Below are 21,022 nucleotides of genomic sequence, written 5' to 3'. Positions count from 1 at the left end.
TGTGGGTAGCAGCATCACTGCCCCTCAGAACACATGGCAATTATCTTAGACTGGAGATGTCATTTCTTCACTGAAATCAGACTCTCCGGCCTCAGTGAATTATGAAATACTTATTTCCCATACGTGTGGGTGTGCGTTGCCTGCATATGCGCACAGGACGGGGAGAGCGACACTGAAATCAGTCCTCTGAAATTTCCTTTCAAATGAGTCCTCTGATAGTCAAGGGCTCGTTTTTTGTTTTTTAATTGGATGGTGTATAATTTTCCTTTTATTGCCTTTATACTGTTCTTTGGGAAGATAGGACTTAAAATTTTTTTTTTAATGTTTATTTTTGAGAGAGAGACAGAAACAGAGCAGGAGCGGGGGAGGGGCAGAGAGCGGGGGAGGGGCAGAGAGCGAGGGAGACACAGAATCAGAAGGAGGCTCCAGGCTCTGAGCTGTCAGCACAGAGCCCGACACGGGGCTCGAACTCACGAACCATGAGATCATGACCTGAGCTGAAGTCAGACACTTAACCGACTGAGCCACCCAGGCGCCCCGGAAAGATAGGATTTTAAAACCAGTTCTGAGGTCATTTGGTCCAATGAGAAGTACAAGTTGCTGGGAAGGAAAGAACCATCCTGGAAAATATCTCTCAAGGTTAAGTGTGTCAAACCTAGATTTTCCAGAATAGTAGTAAGAAAAAAAAACAAACAGCTAGGAAACCTCACATTTAAACGATGAAAACACTTCATTCGGTCAAAACGTGTTGTATTTCTATGCATCAGTGCCTAGAGACTGAAAGACATTTCAGTCCTACTTAAGCAAATATAGGTTTGAAAGTCCACAGAGGTTACGATACTTAACATTAAAAATCTGCAAAGACGTGCCCATATCCGCTATTCACACCAATACTGAGTCACGACGGTAGAGCTTTTATTTTTGTGGGAAGGGAGAGAGGGAGAGGGGGAGGGAGAGAGGGAGAGGGAGAGGGAGAGGGAGAGGGAGAGGGAGAGAGAGCAGGTCTGTGCGTGCACGAGGCTGGGGGTGGGGTGGTGGAGAGAGAGAACCTTAAGCAGGCTCCGCGTTCAGCACAGAACCTGACACCAGGCTCGATCCCACAACCGTGAGATCATGACCTTAGCTAAAATCAAGAGTCAGACGCCCAACCGACTGAGTCACCCAGGCGCCCCCATGATGGTAGAGCTTTTAAAATGTCGTGCACACACACGCGTAACTGAAAGGTCCTGAATTTCTTGTAATGGCTACAAAACACTTTGAATTTTCAGAAGCAAAAGCAGACATAACCATTAGATGCCTAATATAATCCCACTCTACCTTTCTGCCACCCTTTCCAACCACGTTGCTTCCATGTATCAGGCTCTCGTAATGACCTTCCAACTGGAACATTAGCAGGTTGTAGACTTCTTCCTGGCAGATTTTCTGGCAACTGTGTTCATGGGCTCAGGAAGCTAAACTGTCTATTGATTCCTCTCATACCAGCTTTGAAAAGACTGAGCCAGCAACAAAGCATGGGAACCACACGCGGCCCACTTACGGGAACTGGGGAGCTCTGAGCGGTTAAGGGAGATTGTTCTCTAAGAAGCGGAAAGTACAGAACTGACAGGCAGAAAAGCAGCCAGTCGGAGGAATGCACACTGGAAAACCTCCGTGCAGAGGTGACAATTCAAACACCCGGAAAGGAGGAGCTCTCTGAGAACGAGCGCCTGGGGTCGGGATCAAAGAACACTCGCGGTCAGGGAGGACAGAAAAAAAGAATCACGGACCTTGTAAGAAAACTTTTCATTACGAAAAATTTCCATCACACGCAATTACGTAAGAACACAGTGAGCTCCCACTACACACTCCCCAGCTTTAACAATTACTACAACCACGGCCCATCTGGTTTCGTCTATACTTCCTCTCGCTTCCCCCGCCTCCTTCCTTCTTTCTGAACCAGAAGGGACCTTTGAGATCATCTGGTCCAACTGCCTCCCTCATTTTATAGATGTGTAAACTCAGTTCCAGAGAACACAAATGATGTGCCCCGAGATTACACAGCCAAGAGAGACCCATAAAATAACCTGGTTATTTTAACGTGTGATATTTCAAGTCAGTGTTGGTTATTTTATCGAGAGAAAGAAAGGAATTTCATAGAGCCGCTGTGCTCAACACTCCTGGGTGCTGCAGGGAGTTTGTGACAGGTGACGCCTAAAAAACGGTTCTGGGATTTGACCAGAAGGGAGTCCCCGGCCTCTCCTACCTACCTCCAATATGGACCTCGAACAACACATTCCTCAGCCGTTGGTTCTCATGAAAACTACTGGGGGGGGGGGGGGGTACAAAACAGTTCCCAGCCTCCTCTTTAACAGTTCTTTAGTGGGGCGCCTGGGTGGCTTGGTCGGTTAAGCGTCCGACTTCGGCTCAGGTCATGATCTCACGGTCCGTGAGTTCGAGCCCCGCGTCGGGCTCTGTGCTGACAGCTCAGAGCCTGGAGCCTGTTTCAGATTCTGTGTCTCCCTCTCTCTCTGCCCCTCCCCTGTTCATGCTCTGTCTCTCTCTGTCTCAAAAATAAATAAACGTTAAAAAAAAAATTAAAAAACAAAACAAAACAGTTCTTTAGTATCTCCATAACGAATGAACAAACACCACACATTGACAAATACTGAGAGCCAACAATACACACGGGGGACCGTTTTGGGCCCTGGGGCCCCACAGATGAGCCTGAAGAGAAACTGTCCCTAACTTTCACAGGGTTAACAGTCTAGTTGGGAAAAACACACAATAAGCCTGTATGTAAATCAACAATTACAGATTGTGCTAACCGTGGGGAGAGAAACAGGAGGGATGTGAGAAGAGAGGGGCAGGGGCGGGGGCGGGGGTGGGGGGTGGGCTCTACCTTAAACAGGGTGGTCGGGGTAGGCATCTCTGAAAAGGTGGCACTTGAGCCGAGACGGGGCAAAGGGCCACGGGGGCGCAGACCGCCTTCAACATAGAGTTGTTACAGGTCTTTCAAGCGGGAGGATGGCCATCAGGGGCCACCGCCGATGGTGGAAAGCCAAAAGTTTGAGCGGGGCGGTGTTCCGCCCTCTGTGGTTGTCACCATCTGTGTCACTTCATCACAACCCTTTCTATGGGAACAAGGCTTCCGAGCGACGGTAAGGCGCTCGCCCGTCCTCACCAGGGGAGCTGACAAGTCACTTATACTTGCAACTAGGAAAGGAGGCTCTGAGCAGCCAGGAGGCTCGTGCGGCCCCAAGGTTCTCCTCCGTCCTCCCGCGCAGCCTCCGCTCGGAAAACCGAAAGCAGCCCCAGACACTAGCCCCCCGGGGGAGGGGGCCGGAGGCGACGTGGACCCCCGGGGCCACAGCACGACGCTGGACCCTCGGTCCCCGGCCTCTTCACTGCAGGCTGCACCAAAGCTCACTTCCCCCCACCGGTACCCAGCCGACCTCGCCAAGGGCTCCCAAGGTTGCAGCCGGCCGGAACCGCGGCGCTGCACGTGGCAAAAAGATGAGAATTTTCCCACAGTCGCGGCCAAGGACGGGCGCCGTACCTGTCAGGAGGCGTGAGGAGAGAGTGTGCGGGGATGCGGCCATACCGCACGAGTCCGGCCGCTCCCCGGGATCCCCCGTGTCCTCTCTCCTCACCGGCTGCTGGGCGCCGCCATCTTCCTTCCCCGCCCCCGTGGGAGGAGAGCCGCTTCCTGTGCGTCACTTCCGGAGGGCGGGACGCGGCGAGACAGGGCCGTGGCTGCAGGTGTTTTCGCGGGTTGGGCGGGAGCGTGTAGAGTTGGGAGGTCGGAGGCCTGAGGTCCTTTCGAGAAACGCGAGGAACACGGAACGGCCAAGGCTTCCGGGGAGGAGAGGACGGCGGCCCCGCACCTTTGTTTCCAGAGGTTTCCAGGCGTTTTCTGGCCGGATCCCAGGGCCTCGTGCGATGGGCCGGGCTGGACACCGCGCGCTTCAAAGTCACGTTTGGGATGCTTCTTGCTGACTGTATCGTCAAGAGGAACTGGTTCCTGGAACGATGCCTCCGCCTTCCAATCTGACCAGTTGCAGCCTTACCGTGTTAGCTATCAAGTGGGAAGACCGGTGAACTCAAGGTTGCTTGTCGGACCTGAGCCACACCAGGGAATGCAATCACCAGAGCATCTCAGGATGTAGAAGGTGCGTGTGGGACTTGACCTCGGGCTCCGGTGGGAGGGCTGCATTCGAGTCCTCACTTCACCTCCTGCCCTTCTGACCCGCTGGAGCAAATTACAGAAGCCCTCTGAACCTCACTTAGGGGTAATAACATATATTTCGTAAGAGGGTCCCAAGAATTAAATATTATGTCTTTCTAAGGGGGAGACAGACGCCCACTACGGATAGGTTCTAATAATGACCATTGGTGTTGTGATTACCAGAGCAGATCTTAGAAGCCCCCCCTTCCTCTGTTGTTCTCTTATTTTTTTTTTCCTTAATGTTGGAGTTCCCCAAGTAAAAGGACTGAAGAAAAAAGATTCTGCTTTTGAAAAAGAGGAGAGAAATAAGGAGCTGGGTTCCATAAGGGCAGTTTCTGGCTGTCTTCCATGGTAGCTAATATTGCTAGACACAGGATACTGAAAATACGATTCTTCTGAGCTGTAGAAGCTTGCCCTGTACCAGTGGGGGTGGGAGAGGGTGTCAGTTAACGGGTTCAGTGTGATCAGGTAATTTAGAAGATATTACAGAAATACAGATGAGATAGCAATTCTAATTGGGTCAGGGAAGGCCTCAGAGATTTGAACTCTACTTAGTTAGAGGAACAGATTTTTTCCTGCATGCAAGGGAAAGAACACTCCACAAAGAGAAAAACAGTATCTAATACTATCTTAAAAGTTTTCACGCTCGTTATACTTTATCACACGCTTTTATAAACATTTGACGTTTATATCCATAGCATTTTAAGGCTCAGGGTTTTAAGTCATCTTCCCACAGTCACCGAGCTACTGAGTTCCAGAACCAAGACTGGAACCCCTGACACCTGCTACAGTGTTATTTCCACCATACCATACAACCTTATTCACCAAGCATCTTGAAATGTCACAGCTTCTGAGATTTATAAAGCACTCTATTTCAACCTTGGCTGTCCGTCACAGTCACCCAAAGGGCTTTAAAAATTACGGATGCCTGAACCACTTCCAGACCAATTAAATCAGAAAGGGTGTGGAATGGAAGGACGAGACCAGTAATTTTCTTTTTAAGCACCACAGGTGATTTTCGTACACAAAACTGAGAATCACTGCGTTTCAGCCTCTTTTTTTTTTTTTTTTTCACTCGATGACACAGCTATGTCTAAAAGATTGGTTAACATGAATGTTATATTTCATACACTCAGAAAATTGGAATTCCCAAGTGCTCTTGGCTTATGATAATCGAAGCGTTTAATAGACATGTACCTTTTTGGGCAACAGATTTTTCCTTCGTTGTAAATCCTTTCTAAAAACGGGGGCAAGGTATGATTAAGTACATGAATTAATGCATAGGTTCTTACTTATTGGGAGAAACCAGAGTGAAATGTGAGAAATGACTAAACGATGAATACTTCCTGGCGTGATCGGTCAGGAAGAACATTCCCCTGTCTTGTGGTTGTGATTAAGTTAGCCCACGTCAATAGTCTCAAAGCATATTCTTCCTGAAGAGTCATCCTTGGAGGTACTTCTGGAAAGAACAGGGTTCCGTGGCTGCATATAATGCCCATAGCTGCAAGGGAAGCTGTGACTAGCTTGATTATGCCAGTCACAGTTCATCACTGTGGACCTAGCCATCTTGCTGTCACAAATCATATTAAAGTGACATTAAAATTGAGGAAGAAGTAGGAAGTGTATTTGGGGTAAGCATCTAGAAGTCTGCCACAATTTTGTTGAACCCTGTTGTTTCCAAACATTTTGAATGCAACCCATTTTGTGAAATACCATGAAAACTTGGAAAATGCTAGCCTTACACACACACACACACACACACACACACACACAGTTTAGGAGATTGCAACATATTTGTACTGACAATTTTTACTTAGTCTTAGGTGAATCAGACTTCCTGATTTGGAACTATCTTGTTTCATTAGACTTCTTTTTCCTGGACAGGTTTCTTTGGGGAAAGACATATACGAACCCCTGCCCTTTGCAATGTGTTTTCAATGTAGGTCGATAGGACTTGCAGGGAGTAGGTAGGCCTCGAACATCTGTGTAGCTTGACCTTTCCAATTCATACATTTGGAAAGTGAGGTCTAGGGAGGTTAATTTACTCTAAGTGAGAGAACTTCCTCTCTAGACATGCAGGTCAACATTTTTCCATCTCATTAGAAATAAAACCTTGGTGTGCAAGCATGATTTGTTCCAGACACATGCTTGCAATCCAAAGCACTCGTATATCAAAGCGAATTTCAACAATCTTTGGCTCAGTGGTGATCATGTGACATTCAGCATCAGATATGGCTCACATTGCAAGACATCGCTCGTTTATCAAGTTAAAATTTATTAGACGTGTTTGCTTGTCTTGCAGAACACTCGCAGAACAAGTTACTTGCAATCCAGGGTTTTACTTGTCTATTGTCATTCTTGGCCTTTACTCCACCTGTAATATCCTCACTAATGAAATGCTGGAAGGTGTGGATGTTACCCGGCATGCTGCTGAGAGTCGAGCTTTTGGAAGGATGGTCAAAGAGATTAAAAGACTGGGTTTTGTCTTCACATCTTCTCCTTGGGTTCAGTCTTTTGAGATTTCTGGTCTTCGGTTTTCTTCTCTTGGAATATCCTACCACTCCCCGTCACCTTTGATGGTTCTTCTGATCCCATGATCTTGGAGGACGAGACAGGCCTAGGTGTATTCCTTGCCTGAGACAGCTCTCCTGCTTTGAAAGGGACTCAGACTCGTTCTAGTCATCTGGGCTCCCACCTGGTCTGGTGCTGCTCACTGGAGTTAGGGTTTCCCCATAACTCTGTGTGTCCAGAGCCTTACTCAATAATAAACAGTGGCTTGGGGTGCCTGGGTGGCTCAGTCAGTTAAGTGTCCGACTTTTAGTTTAGGTCATGATCTCACAGTTTGTGGGTTCGAGCCCCGCATCGGGCTCCATGCTGACCACTCAGAGCCTGGAGCCTGCTTCGGATTCTGGGTCTCCCTCTCTGTCTCTCTCAAAAATAAATAAACATTAGGGGCACCTGGGTGGCTTAGTCAGTTAAGTGTCCACCTTCAGCTCAGGTGGTGATCTCTGCAGTTCGTGAGTTCGAGCCCCACGTCAGGCTCTGTGCTGACAGCTTGGAGCCTGGAGCCTGCTTCAGATTCTCTGTCTCCCTGTCTCTCTCTGCCCCTCCCCCACTCATGGCTTGCTCACTCTCAAAAGAAAATGTTTTTTTAATTTTAAATAAATGAACATGTAAAAATTGCTTAAAAATAATAATGAACTGTAGCTTTTATCTGTCTTTATCCTCTTTTGGAGGCTTAGGAAAGGTAATCTGATACGACAGGAGACAACTCAGGTGTGAGGAGGTGTGGTTATCTCAGGATTCTGCCCCTGGCTGTCTGTCTCTTCAGGACAGTGCTACTGAGTCAGGGCCGGTCAGGAGAGAGGACTCACACCCATCCTTTGAACAGGAAATTTAACATACAGATGCACACGTACAGAATTGGTGACTGAGCAATCAGGAGGGTAAAGAGGGATCTGTGAGGCGTCGGAGAGGTAGCACCTGCCAGAAGCAGGTATCACCTGTCTGGCTGGGAGAAGAAAAGGGAGAGGTCAGGACTGTTACAGTTTAGAGACTTAGGGGAACAGGGCTGCTCGGGTCTCCAAGGGGGACCTGACCGGGCTGGTTCTTGAAGTGTCAGAGAAGCCACACACCAGGCCCGTCTACTGCTGGCGAGGAGAGGCATGGGAGGGAGAGGCACCCGAGCTGCCGGCAGCCCAGCAGCAGGTGGGAAGAGGGGGCCCCTTCTCCCGGTCCCAGCCGCGCAGCACTGCTGCCCCTTATTGGCAAAGCCACGCCGTGAGCCCGCAGGTGTGGGGCGTGCCGGCTCCCAGCTCCAGCAGGGCTGAGGCACGGGACACAAGCTAGATTTGGAGCCAGGGCAGATAAACCCCCCAGAGTTCTTGTCGGAACAGAGGTCCTCCCCTCCCTGTACGGATTAGAGCTTAAAGAACAGCCTCCTGTGAGCTTCGAACAGCTCACATCGGTCCCCCACATCTGCTGATACTTCCTCCAGGGTAACTGACCACATCAGGATCTGATCGAGGCCAAGATCATGCCAATCAGATAGGACACCTCAGCTGTAACCTGCCGGCTGCTCTTTTCCCCCTCAGCTCCCCGGGGCTTGGTTCCACACGTGGTATCTTGGTATACCAGGAGTGGAAAAGTGCCGCTCCACAGTGCAGAAAAAGGAAAAAAAAAACAAAACAAACAAAAAAAAAAAACAGGAAGATGTACTATAGGAAATTCTACTCACTGCCATGGCCTTCTGCCTTCTTTAATAGTGGCCTCATTTTGTTAAGGGAAGCAGTGTGCCCAGCCCCAGGAGGTGAATCATGATCGCCTTAGGTCAACCAGATTTACCTCATTCGCATTTCCCAGAGTTTCTTCCCTCCAGAGATGGCCACGTTACACAGCCTGGCTAAAGAAATAGGAGAAACCTGCCCGCAAGGTTTCTGGAAATAATTCTGTTTACTACTAAAAAAAAAAAAAAAAAAAAAAAAAAAAGGCGGGCATGCAGAAGAAGGTGCTTTCTTGATCTTTCCATTTTATACTCAGGAAGCAGGGCTGAAGAGTGTGATTCCTGGAGCCAAGGCAGCCATATTGCGACTAAGAAGAGACCAGCAGAGGTCGGCAGGGTGTAAGAGAGAGAATAGAGCCCAGTTTCTGGATGAAATTGTTGAGTCACTGCAGCAAGGCTGTTAGGTCTATCTGCAGACTTATTTCTCCAGGCGTGTTTTTATGCTTAAGCTAGCGTGTAGTTTCCTGTTCCTTGCATCCTGGATGATTGATCAGTTCCACAAGTAGGACAGGGGAGCCCAGCAACCTGGCCTCAAAGCTTGTTGAGGACAGAGGATGTAGAGAAACACCTGGAATCATTGTCAGACACCCGAAAAGCAGGTCACGTTCCACAAAAATAAATTTGAACATGGTGGCTGTTTCTAATACGATACAGAAATCCACAGTGATTTAGGTAACACAAAAATAAAAGAAGCAGTTTTGTGCACATTAGCTTCCTGTCCTCTTGCTTGCTATTTTCTGTGTGCCCAACCCCTTTGATGACATCAAACTGTCCTGCTTCCCCACACCAGGAAAGCATTCCTTTCCTGGTCCCCTCCACGGCATCCTGGGGCCGAGTGGAAAAATAGGATGAAATGTTCATGCACGGCAGGAGGCAAGGCTTGTTGGGCGCTCTGCCTTGAGAAAATCATAACCCAGAAAGAGCATCCTCAAGCACGCATTTTCTATTAGCTACTGGGAACTCTTAAAAGTGGTTCTGAGGTATTTTGGCAAGTGAGCCGTCAATATTATAAAAATAAAAGAATTCGTAGGTACAAGGAGACAAATTAATAAGGCAGGTTAATCAGAAGAATCCCAGAGAAGTTATTCTCACAACAATACTCATTTATAAGCTCCTAGGAAAGCATGGACATCATATCTTTTCTAAAATTAGGTCCTAATTCTCACCTCTGGACTTCCTTTCTCCCTGCATTTATTCAAGGCCAGTCAAAAACAGAAAGTGAACATGTTGGTCCCTTTTTTGAAATCAAAAACAATGCGTGTGTACAAAAATAATGTCACTTATCTAGCACTTACTTTGTATTAAATGCCTTGTCGTGGCGTCTCAAGTCACTTCCGCAAGAACCTCGATAGGGGTTGTTTCCGTTTTCAGATGAGAAGAGTTTGAAACCATCAAAGGCTAAATAGTTTTCTCAAGTTCACACGGCTAGAAAGTAAGCGCCACAAGTAGAATTTAAACCTTTCTGATTCCATGTGTTCTTAATCCTAATACTGGATCGTCTCCCATATTTTATGTATTATGGAGCCCTCATTATCTGGCATTTTTTCATACCAGTCTAGAGTTTCACGTTTCATCAAACTAGTGAAGTTCTTGAAGTTCAGCCTCAAAAAAAAAAAAACACAACTACTTGATTTTACATTTTCTGACTTGGGTTAAATTTCCTTTGACCTCAGTTTCCATATTTATAGAACAGGAATCCTAATACCAGGTCTACCACTTAAATTACATTGCACTTTCCGTATTTAATGAGAGTTCATGTCTGGACACCCCCAAGTAATACTCATTCTGGAGGTCTACCTAAGACCTACTGAACCAAAAATCTTTGGGGGTGGCCCAGGAATTCCACAGTTAAGGCAAATGACTTCATTATTTTATCAAAACCATATAAGCTTTGTATAAAAAAAAAAAACACGTCAAGAGTGCAGAAAAAACGTTTCCAGGAGAGAGAGCTACCCAAAGAAGGTGATGGGAGGGTGGAGAAGGGACACCGAGATGGTACAACCTATTCATTAGATTCTTCCTGCCTGCCAGAACTTAGTAGCTTCTGCCATCTTATCACATTTCGCCTTCCCTATAGTCTTATCACAAGTTATTATCCACCTTTTATAGATAAAGTAATTGAAGTGCATAGTCTTTGAGAAATCCACATTTTGTTTCCTAGAGCTTCCGTAACAGAGGACCACACGCTGATTGGCCTAAAACAATGATTGTCTCCCCTGGAAATTTGAAATCAAGATGTCAGCAGGGTCGTGTTCCTTCTGAAGCCTTTATGGGAGGGACCTTCCTTGCCTCTTCCAGCTTCTGATAACTCCAGGCCTTTCATTTCTTGGCTTAGGGCCGCAGAGCTCCAACCTCTGCCTCTGTCTTCAGTGGCCATCTTCCTTCTGTGTCTGTGTCTTCACGAGGTATTTGGGGTGTGTGTGTGTGTGTGTGTGTGTGTGTGTGTCCGTCCCAACCTCCCTTTTCTTATAAGGACGTGAGTCACTGAACTAGGGCCCACCCTAACAACCTCCTTTTCATTCGATTACATCCGCAAAGACCCTACTTCCAACTAAAATCACGTTCGTGGGTTTCTGGGGGGATAGGACTTGAGCATCTCATTTTGGCGGACACAGTGTGACCTCTAACACCACCCAAGGGTACAGTGGCTGGTGAAGCATGGAACTAGATTCGAAGTTAGGTGATTCTAGAATCTCTCCCTTTGGCCATCAGCCACCACACGCGCCATCTCAGTGAAGGCACTGGGGAAATCGTACAGCAATGCCTCGAGAAACAGGAAGGTGTAAGTGAAAAACAAAGAAAGTCTTGCAACTATTCAGTAAAAATTTATTTACAAGAGGTTGGTCTCAGACATTTCCTCTGCAGCAGTTAGATGCCAAATGACTCCACGGGGTTTTGAGGTAGAGAAAGTTATGAGCTAAGAACTTCATACCCAACAATTCGTCTTTCGGTGGGACAGGCGGGCATTCTCAGAAATGCAAAGGCTCAGAAAATATTCCACTTGTTGAGCAACTATTTGAAGATGCATTCCAGTGGTTCCTAGGGTCTGGGATTGTATAGACCACAAAAAATTTCAAAAATCATGTAGAAACCAACACAGCATTGCCCACAACTCCGTGAAGGCGTTTTAAAACCAATCAAACTACCATCCAGGGTACGTTAAGATTGCTTCATAAGAGATAGATCATTTTCATGCCAAAAATATTAGAAAGGGTATAATCTGATAGCCATTTAAGTTGAATAGTTTTTGCTCTGTGAAAAAAAAAAAATACTCGTATTTAATATATTTTACCCCAGGGTTAGCGAAGACCTTTGCCACAGATAAGATCTCATTCATGAATGGGTGTTTGAAAAAGCAGGAACCGGGGCGGGAAAGCAAAGGAGGACATCAACTGAGTTCTGGCTAGCCTGATTTATGCAACCGAGGGAAAAATATCATTTGAAACTGACCGTAATCATTTCCATTTTCTAAGGGAAATTTCAGTGGGAACATAAATCCAGGTAGCGCTACTTTCTTGCGCGTGCAGAGAGGATGGTGGAGGGTGGGGGTGGGGATAACTTGCTCCCTCCACTGACATCTGGGTTTGCACTTAGTTTTTCCACGTTCTCCTGAAAATACCCATGAAAGAACCACTAGTCTAAAATGACGATTTGCACTCACACATTTAATTAATTCTCCCCTCCCCCCCCCACACACACCTCCACATTCTCTATGAAAAGAACATGTGTGCCTGTGAAATCGGGGGTGGTGCCCACTTGGCTGGAATTTCTAAGAACTCCTGCAAATTTAGAGCATAGGCGAGGCCAGATTGTGACAAGAGCCCATCAGTCCGCGATTTCAGGACACATAAAGGGTGAGACTCCCGCACAGAGAACGAGGAGGGGCCACCAAGCAGAATTCAACCAATGGCCGCCTCCCCGGACTCAGAGCTAGAGGGGCCGGGAGCCAGGACAAACAATCCAGGATTGAGCGTCTCAGGTACAGACACAGAGGCTGCTTGAAGCATTTGGTGGCCTTTCTACTTGGAACGAGTTCCCGGGCTCAGGAAAGCAGGTCAGCAGCAAAGCTGGCTTAAGACAGGAAGTGGGTCTGCTCTGGGAAGAACCACCCTGGAGCATTGCCCTGCAGCCCTGGCCGAGTGTGAGCTAGAACTACAATCAGGAACAGGAGCTCTTAGGCTCCTGCCTTGTATCTATCTGTCCCCTTCCTCTCCTGCTAGGCAGATGGGTCCCCTGTCCGGTAGAAAGGAACATCACGGTAAGTGAAAATGTGACTCCCTTATCACAGTAACAAGAGACCTCTCAATACTTAAGAAATGTGCAGCCTTTACTAAGGGACTATACTACGGTAATAAACAAAGCCGCAGACCTATATGGCTTGACACAAACCAGAGGTTTACGTCTTGCTCACTTCAAGCTTAGTGCGGGCTGGGTGACTTCAGAATTACCGTCCTCCAAGCAGGACTTCAAGAATCCAGGCTGTTTCCACCTTGTGACTCCACCATTGTCAGGGTATGGCCTCTATGGTCACCACCTCAGAGGAAGAGAATGTGAAAGACTCACATATGCTCTTAATTCCCTCTGATCATACGTGGTAGATGTCTCTGACGTTCCCAGCTCACTGCTCGGAACTGATCAGATGGCCCCACCCAACGTAACTGCAATGCATGAAAAGACACCAGCTTTCTGTGTTAGGAGAGAGAATATCGCAGGCTCTTCATTCTCTGCACCGTAATCTATGGCTGTAACGTAATCCCAGACATAGTGCCTAAATGCTTCCAAAGTGTTTGAGGAGGAATAATGAGAGAGAACAGCTAAGAAAAGTCGGAAAACAAAATGGAATAAGATAGGGCTCTCCACTAAGGTATTAATACGTCTGGAAAGTGACCAGTTGCAGGGCGCCTGGGTGGCTCAGTCGGTGGAGCGTCAGACCTCAGCTCAGGTCATGATCTCACAGTCTGTGGGTTCAGGCCCCGCGTCAGGCTCTGTGCTGACAGTTCAGAGCCTGGAGCCTGCTTGAAATTCTGTGTCTCCTTCTCTCTCTCTCTGCTCCTCCCCCGCTTATGCTCTGCCTCTCTCAAAAATAAATAATAAAACATTTTTAAAATTTTTTAAAAAAAGAAAGTGACCAATAGCTAAAATAACTTGGTGGTACTTGCCCAAGAATAGATACCAAGACCACTGAAACAGAATGAAAAGAATGAGGACAGACCAAAGACTATATAAGTATCTAGCATATTTAGATAAGGGCAATAGGTTAAATCAGTATGGAAAAGAGTGCATATATATACATATGTATGTATATATTCTTATTTTTATATGTACATATATACATAAATTTTTATCTAAATTCAAATTAACATATGGTGTAATAGTAGTTTCGGGTATACAATACAGTGATTCAACACTTGTATATAACACCCAGTGCTCATCACAACAAATTAGAGTGTTTATACTAAAAACAGGGTAGGAACCACTGACTCATCACATGGGGAGAAAAAAATGTTATGTCTATACCTCACACTATTCTCTAAAGTTTATTCCAGATAGATTAAAAATTTTAAATGAGTTAATAAAAGAACAAATAAGCTTGGGAAGGATAGACCATGTACAACTTAAATCATAGAATCCATAAAGATTAAGGTGTGTGCATTTTTTAACCTAAAAATCTTAAACTTTTCTGTCTTCCAAAGAACAAATCAAGTCAAAAAAGGGGGAAAATTGCATCGCACAGGACAGACAAGGAAATACTGCTATTGAGATGTGAACAGCCTTAGAGATAAATACTAAATGCACAAAAGCATATGAACAGAGAGGAAGATACACATTTTTTCAATAAATATGATAAAAACTTCAGTATCATTGGGGTGCCTGGGTGGCTCAGTTGGTTGAGCGTCCGACTTCAGCTTAGGTCATGATCTCCCGGCTGGTGAGTTTGAGCCCCTTGTCGGGCTCTGTACTGACAGCTCAGAGCCTGGAGCCTGCTTCCGATTCTGTGTCTCCCTCTCTCTCTGCCCCTCCCCTGCTTGCACTCTGTCTGTCTCTCTCAAAACAAATAAACGTTAAAAAAATTTTTAAAAATAAAACAAACAAAAAAAACTTCAGTATCATTAATGTAAGAGAAGCACAAATTTAAAAAAGTGATATAATGCAAAGATATCTTTTGAATTGGCAAAGATTAAAAAAAAGAAGAATAGTTATCAGTCAGTGCTCTTAAATGTAGGGTGATGAGGAACAGGATCGTGTGTACTCTCTAGAAGAAGCCTCCAAAAGTTCTAATCTGTGCATTCTCCTTTTAAGGATTTATCCTTACAATGGATTGGTAGAAACAATTGTCTATGAAAATAGTCACTCAAGCTCAATTTCAGGAGCAAAAATTAAATTTGAGAGCAGCCCAAAGGTTCAGTTCCCGGTAAATCTCCAATAATACGTCTTGACTAAATAAATTATTTTATGTCCATATGCTCAGACATTGTAAATATCGTTGTAAAGGCTGTTTATGGGCATTAAAACGTTCATAGGCTCTTTTTGAATGAACAATGCAGGTTACCTACACTATGTTCCTGTTTTAATTCTGTAGACTTTATACATGCATTAAAAATTCTAGAAGCATGTGTTCAAAATTAGCAGTGGTTACTTCTGGTTGGGAGAATTAAGGCAATTTTAAATGTTCCTTTTGATTGTATTTTAAAACGTATCATATAATAAGCATGCCTTAATTAAAAAATGGACAAGGGAGAGGGGAAAATAATTGTGGACTCCTGGACTCCCGGAGCGCCCACTGCCAAGACCTGGAACGTTGGTCAACAAAAGAGAACACCCGTTTTGCCCTCATGGCTCCCTAAAAACACATATTTCAGAGTTGGCTGCGTGCTTTGTGGGCAGCTCTGTATTCCAAGGGCTGAGTTTTGCAAACAAGCTTAGCAAAGTACAGCGTGTGCCCCTTCAGGTGGTTTTTGGAGCTCATCAGGTATGAGTAACACTAGCTCATTTATCTCTGGATGAGTTTGTGTGGAGCACGGAGGTGCTGACAGACCCTGAGCAGAGAACAATGTTTATTTATACCTGCACACAATAATTCATGTCTCTCTAAATGTGGGACTCTCTCCTCATTTGCTCACAGTTTGCAAACATTTGCAGTTCTCTCCACTGGTGATCCCTCGTTTGGTTTGGCTGGGCTTGAGCAAACGGCGAGGAGCATGACAGAGAGTGGAGCTGAATGCTGTGATTCATTCACAGAAAGGGAGCATTTGCTTCCACTGATGTATGTGGGGCACGCCGAGATCTCTGGACTTGGTTTTGCACCTTGACAACTGATTAATATCTGCATTGTGTGCTGTAGAAGAAGTTTTAGCTGTGTGTGTGTGTGTGTGTGTGTGTGTGTGTGTGTGTGTGTGTGTTGCCAGTTGGGGTCCTGCATTTGTGGCTATCGAAAGCCTCTACAGAATGAACATTCCTATAAGCCAGCGTTTATTATGGCAAATTTCAAATATATAAAAAGCAAAGAAACTTGTATGATAACCCTCCCCCAATATGGGGTGGGGTAATTGTGTCAGCAGTCATCGACACGTGGCCAATCTTATCTTCTCTGTAATTCCAGCTGCACCCCCCCCACCAGCCAGCACACCAACTGTTAAACCCTGCTAATGTCAATGGAGGTGGAGTTCAAGTCGCAAGTCCGAGTAATTGTGAATTGTAGGGTGAGAAAGAATAGGGTAAAAGAGTGGGGAGCCCGATAGACCTGATCTGCATCAGGCTTGACCACTATAATTTGCTGGTTGACTGATCTTAGGCCGTTGAACTTTTCTGACCCTCATCTGTAAAATGGCATTATAGTGTATAATTTGTCGGACAGCTAAATTAAACCCGTGGTACCCTTAAAGTACCAAGCACCATCCCCTGTATCCAGCCGGTACTTACTTGTTGCTTGATTACTGTTTCTATGCCTCTATCTAGAGTAGTCCATCTGAAGTCTAGAAAGTCCTCCACACGATTAAAGTTCCTAAAGAGGCCGATGAATAATCATTACCCACTTGCTGAGGTCGTTAATCAGGAATGAGTACCTTTTGGGAGCAAAATATGGAATTATTTTATTCCATATAAAATATAATTTATAATTAGCCATTATATTTAGCATAAGCTGCTGCCTTCTCGATGTAAACGGCAAATAACCACCTACCAACATTGTCCAAAATTTCGCCAACATCGGCCTGAACAAATGAAAGGAAATCCGCACCCCCCGCCCCCCTTGGCTAGCCATTTCTTTGGGTGAATTCTGTAGGGGTAAATAAGGCGATCATCATGCTCTCATCAGCCGAGCCAATTAGTTTTCAGCCTCGGTTGTCAGTCTGCCAACGAAAAACAGAGCAGGTACACTTCGGTGGGAAGTTAGGGTGTTAGGGAAGGTAGGAAGCCTGAGGTTGGGGTGCAGGGACAGCGGGGCTTTGGGTGGGGGAGATACGGGAGCATGACTCACCTGGAGAATGTGTGCTGAATGGGGAGAAAAGTCACTGAACTTGGCCACAGGGAACACCGTGGGTAAATGTCAACCCGTGTTCCAATCCAGCTCGGGGTGTGGGGTGAACACAGCGCAACCTCCCAGCTCAAAATCAAGAGTAATATGTCCTGGTAGAGGCCCATTCATTTCTTCATCGTTCTTCCCAATGAGTTTCTGGTCCGAGGCAAGCCACGCTGCCCTAATAAGCATTCTTATCATCTTGGCTTTGAGACACGGGTTAGTCTCTCGTGTTGAAAGGATCTATCTATCATTACCGCGCCGTGGCAGGCACAGAAGCCCGCTTGCGTAGATCTGCTTCAAGGAAGGTCCCACTGATCGCCGGGATGGGGAGTGCGCTTGGCTGACAGCCTCCAGTGCCAGCACTTTCAGGATCCAACCCGGCTTTTGAGCCGACACCACATTCTTTCTAAGAAATGTCCCAACCAGCGACTGAGCGTGACGTGAATCCTAGGGCTTGGCCCTTTCTGCCAGATGTGGGGCTCTCCCAGGGCTCCCCTTTGGATTCACCGGAACCTTGTCAAATCTGCATCACAATCTGAGGCTTTCGCGGAGAATCCTGCTTCCCTCCCCTTTCTTCCCAAAGAGTCAGGTCCGCCTCAGGATCTGCAAGCTCTCTCTGCCCCATTCTGCTTCCTGCCCCCTTTATTGTTCACAGGTAGCCCCCGCTTCCACTGACCTGCTTGCGGTCCTCGCTCAGTTCCAGACGATCCACCTGACACAAGTGGTGTGCCGCGGTGTGCCGCCCGCCTTCCCAGATTTCAAGGAATTGTCTTGTTCGTAACAACACAGTAACGGGCTTAAAACGTAAATGCTTGTACTTCAAAAGCTTATGTCACCTAACAGGGTGCCTGTTATGCCACAAAGCAAAACAACTCAGGGCGCCTGGGTGGCTCGGTCGATTAAGTGCCCAACTGTTGATTTCAGCTCAGGTCATGATCTCACAGTCGTGAGATCGAGCCCCATGCGCAGCATGGAGCCTGCTTAAGATTCTCTTTTCTCTCTCTCTGTCTTCTCTCCCCCACCCCGGCCCCTCCCCTGCTCACACACGCTCCCTCTCTCTCAGAAAAAATAAATAAAATTAAAAAACAACTTGGCATTGTGATGCCGTTCCTTCATCCCGGAATTAACCTTTCAGAATTTTCTTTACAAGCCCCACAGTTCTCTTGGCCATGTTTTTGTTGCCAAATAGACAATGACCTATCCCTTCCCGGCCTTCTTTCCGGAATGAAGAAGATGATTCTTTCATTCTGCCCTTCTCTAGCAATGCCTTGACCTTTTAACTTTTCCTTCTCCAAGTATGCTTTTCTTGAAGGTTTTCAATAGTTTTCTTTAAAGGGGCGTCTCACATGCAATCAAGACAAGGAAAGTTTCTGTTGAAGTTATCTGAGTCCACATGTCACATTCGTTATTTAGTTCAGCCACGAGTCAACATTTCTTTATAGGGGCCCAGCATCCATTAGGGATTGTATTTCATTGCTAACAGTGTTTCAAATGAAGTAGTTCTAAAAAAAGGAAATGTAGGGGCGCCTGGGTGGCTCAGTCAGTTGAGCATCCGACTTTGACTCAGGTCAAGATCTCATGGTCCGTGGTTTTGAGCTCGTGCATCGGGCTCTGTGCAGGCAGCTCGGAGCCCGGAGCCTGCTTCGGATTCTGCGTCTCCCTCTCTCTCTGCCCCTCCCCTGCTCATGCTCTGTCTCTCTCTGTCTCTCAAAAATAAATGTGAAAAAAACATTTTTTTTTAATTAAAAAAAAAGGAAACTTAACGAATTGCAGGATGTGACGGCCTCCAAGCTGTGTGACGCTCCGTATTCTGGGATTCCCTTTTCCGTGTGTCCCTGGTTAGAGGGGGTTGCACAGAGGTCCTTGGGGAAATGTGGGGAGGAGAAGGGCCACGGCAGCCATCCTGTGTTCTCGGGTCACCCAAGAACACAGCTGTTCTCGTATATCTGCTGGCCCACCTCATTGATGTGAGGACCCACACTCATTCCACCTTTTCTTGGATCCTCTTAGCTTCTTGGATGCCCGGGTCAGGTGTATGCATTTAGCTCCACCGTAAAAGTCCCCAGTGTCTAAGGGCTGTTTCCACCTCTCAGGTCAGTAAGGCCTAGCACGGGCCCAGTCTGTCCCAAGGACTCCAGATGGTGCCGGAGTGTTCCGGTTGGTCTTCTCTTTCATCTCATGTCCATCTTTCCTTCTCAGCCGCGTGCAGCCTCTAGCATCAGGTACAAGGACCACAGCCTTACAGATAGGGCTTAACCTGCTCGCAAAGTTACTCAAGGTCCAGTCTCTGTCACGGGACACACACACACACACACACACACACACACACATTAGTGATGCTGCTTCTCCGATGGAACCTTACCTCATGCTCTGCAATGGTGGTCCCATCCCGTCGTGAGGGATTCAGCCCCCTTGCCGTCTGGCTGAGCTACCCTTAGTACAAGAGCTTGAAGCCTCAAGATCCCAAGGTGTAGACACCGTACCGTGGTCATCGTTTTCTGTTCTCTGCAAAAAAGATGGGGAAGAAGAGGAAGCCAAAAAAAAAAAAAAAGGGGAGCTTTCCCTGAAGCCTCGCTCAACAACCACCATAAACATCCTTCCTCTTCTCCCCCAACTTCAGGAGAGGATGGGAAGGGGAGTTGTTTAAATTGGTCACTTCTGAGGATTTCATTGTCCGTCTTACCTGCTTCGGATTCCGTGTCTCCGTCTCTCCCTCCCGCCGGAGATGGGAAAGGTGCGTGGCCTTAACCTTGGGGGCATGAAGTCCTGAAGTCTAAACCACGTCTGTACGTACCTTCGAGCAACACCTAGTTGAATAGAACAGAACAGCAAGTGTAACATGGGCTCCATACAAGCGTGCACTTGAAATTAAACGTCTAAGAGGGAGAGGGAGGACGGGAATTAGTTTATGTGGCGTTTTTGTAAAGGGGGCGATACGCTTACCGGGGGAGAGTCTTCCGGAAGAGATCACTTTACCCCCTGTGACCATTTGCGTTGTGTGCTTTAGATTTCAGGCTGTGTGTCTGAATCGGGGTGCACGTGACGTGTGTGCTTCTGTAAAAGCAAAAGGCGACGTGTATTTTTCCTCACTTTTGACTTGTAAACCAGAGGGATGCTGTTGCTGTTATACCGAACGCTTGTAAATACAGAAAACATTTGTTTTAATTCATATTAGAAAAAAATATGTATCTTAATTAGGAAACTTTATAACACTTCTCAAGGCTTTTTTATGACTGTCCCCTTCAAATAAGAACTAAGGCAAATTTGGTATAAATGCTGGGGAGCTGAAGAAAGTTTAGAAGGGGAGCCAAATAGGAAAATTACTGTATTAATTCTTTTTCATTCGTCTCTTCCAACTATTGGAAGAGAAGAAAGCCAGAGACCTTTATTTACATGCCTGTATTTATTTACCAGGCTGCTGCTTTTTTAAAATGGGTCGAAATGTCCCATTTTGTTTGAAACGTCTTTTTTTATACAAGTGTACCTTTTCATTGGGGCGCAAAACTAATTTGTTTCTTGAAAATGAGAAGACAAACATGCTGACCTTAGGTAACTTAAGATGTGTAAAAAATTTTTTTAAGACTTATTTATTTTTGAGACAGAGACAGAGCACGGGTGGGGGAGGGGCAGAGAGAGAGGGAGACACAGAATCCGAAGCAGGCTCCAGGCTCCGAGCTGTCAGCACAGAGCCCAACGCGGGGCTCGAACTCATGGACCATGAGATCATGACCTGAGCCAAAGTCAGACACTTAACTGACTGAGCCACCCAGGAGCCCCAAGATGGTTTAAACATTAACAGAATAATTGGAACTTAATACAGACTATTATTTTACCAGTAAATTCTGAAATATTTGTACTATTAGCAAACTCTGTCTAGAATGTAAGAGGTCAGGATATTTCCATTTAATATCAGAGAAATTTGAATTTGCTTAAGAATTCTTTAAATGTTGTTTTTGAGAAACATGCCATTAAAAAAAAATGTTTTTCTAAGGAACTACATCGTTTGCCAAGTTAAAAA

General features: G+C 46.1%; 1 protein-coding gene and 2 long non-coding RNA genes across 12 annotated transcripts in view; 1 reads left to right on the top strand and 2 right to left on the bottom strand.

Moving 5' to 3' along the window:
* LOC123603039 (protoheme IX farnesyltransferase, mitochondrial) overlaps positions 1-3,689 on the bottom strand; it is a 136,864-nt gene extending 133,175 nt beyond the window's left edge. The window contains exon 1 of the mRNA XM_045487422.1: positions 3,536-3,689. Coding sequence (XP_045343378.1) covers positions 3,536-3,578 — 43 coding nt within the window. The 5' untranslated portion in view covers positions 3,579-3,689. The remainder of the gene's footprint in view (positions 1-3,535) is intronic.
* Positions 3,690-3,693: 4 nt separating this feature from the next.
* LOC123603040 overlaps positions 3,694-21,022 on the top strand; it is a 244,679-nt gene continuing 227,350 nt past the window's right edge. For 5 of the 10 annotated variants that reach the window (XR_006714697.1, XR_006714705.1, XR_006714701.1 and 2 more), the window contains exon 1: positions 3,694-4,148. This is a non-coding gene — a long non-coding RNA (uncharacterized LOC123603040). The remainder of the gene's footprint in view (positions 4,149-21,022) is intronic. The other 5 variants (XR_006714702.1, XR_006714700.1, XR_006714704.1 and 2 more) reach the window with 3 other exon arrangements.
* Positions 11,643-19,603, bottom strand: LOC123603041. Its single transcript, XR_006714707.1, has 3 exons — positions 19,367-19,603; positions 16,407-16,549; positions 11,643-11,738 (listed from the first exon to the last, which is right to left on the bottom strand). It is a non-coding gene; the product is annotated as an uncharacterized LOC123603041 (long non-coding RNA).

Source organism: Leopardus geoffroyi, chromosome E1, assembly GCF_018350155.1.
Source record: "Leopardus geoffroyi isolate Oge1 chromosome E1, O.geoffroyi_Oge1_pat1.0, whole genome shotgun sequence".
In the NCBI taxonomy this organism is placed as follows: domain Eukaryota; kingdom Metazoa; phylum Chordata; class Mammalia; order Carnivora; family Felidae; genus Leopardus; species Leopardus geoffroyi.
Note: the sequence above shows the minus strand (reverse complement) of the source record. Positions and strands in the feature narration are given on the sequence as shown.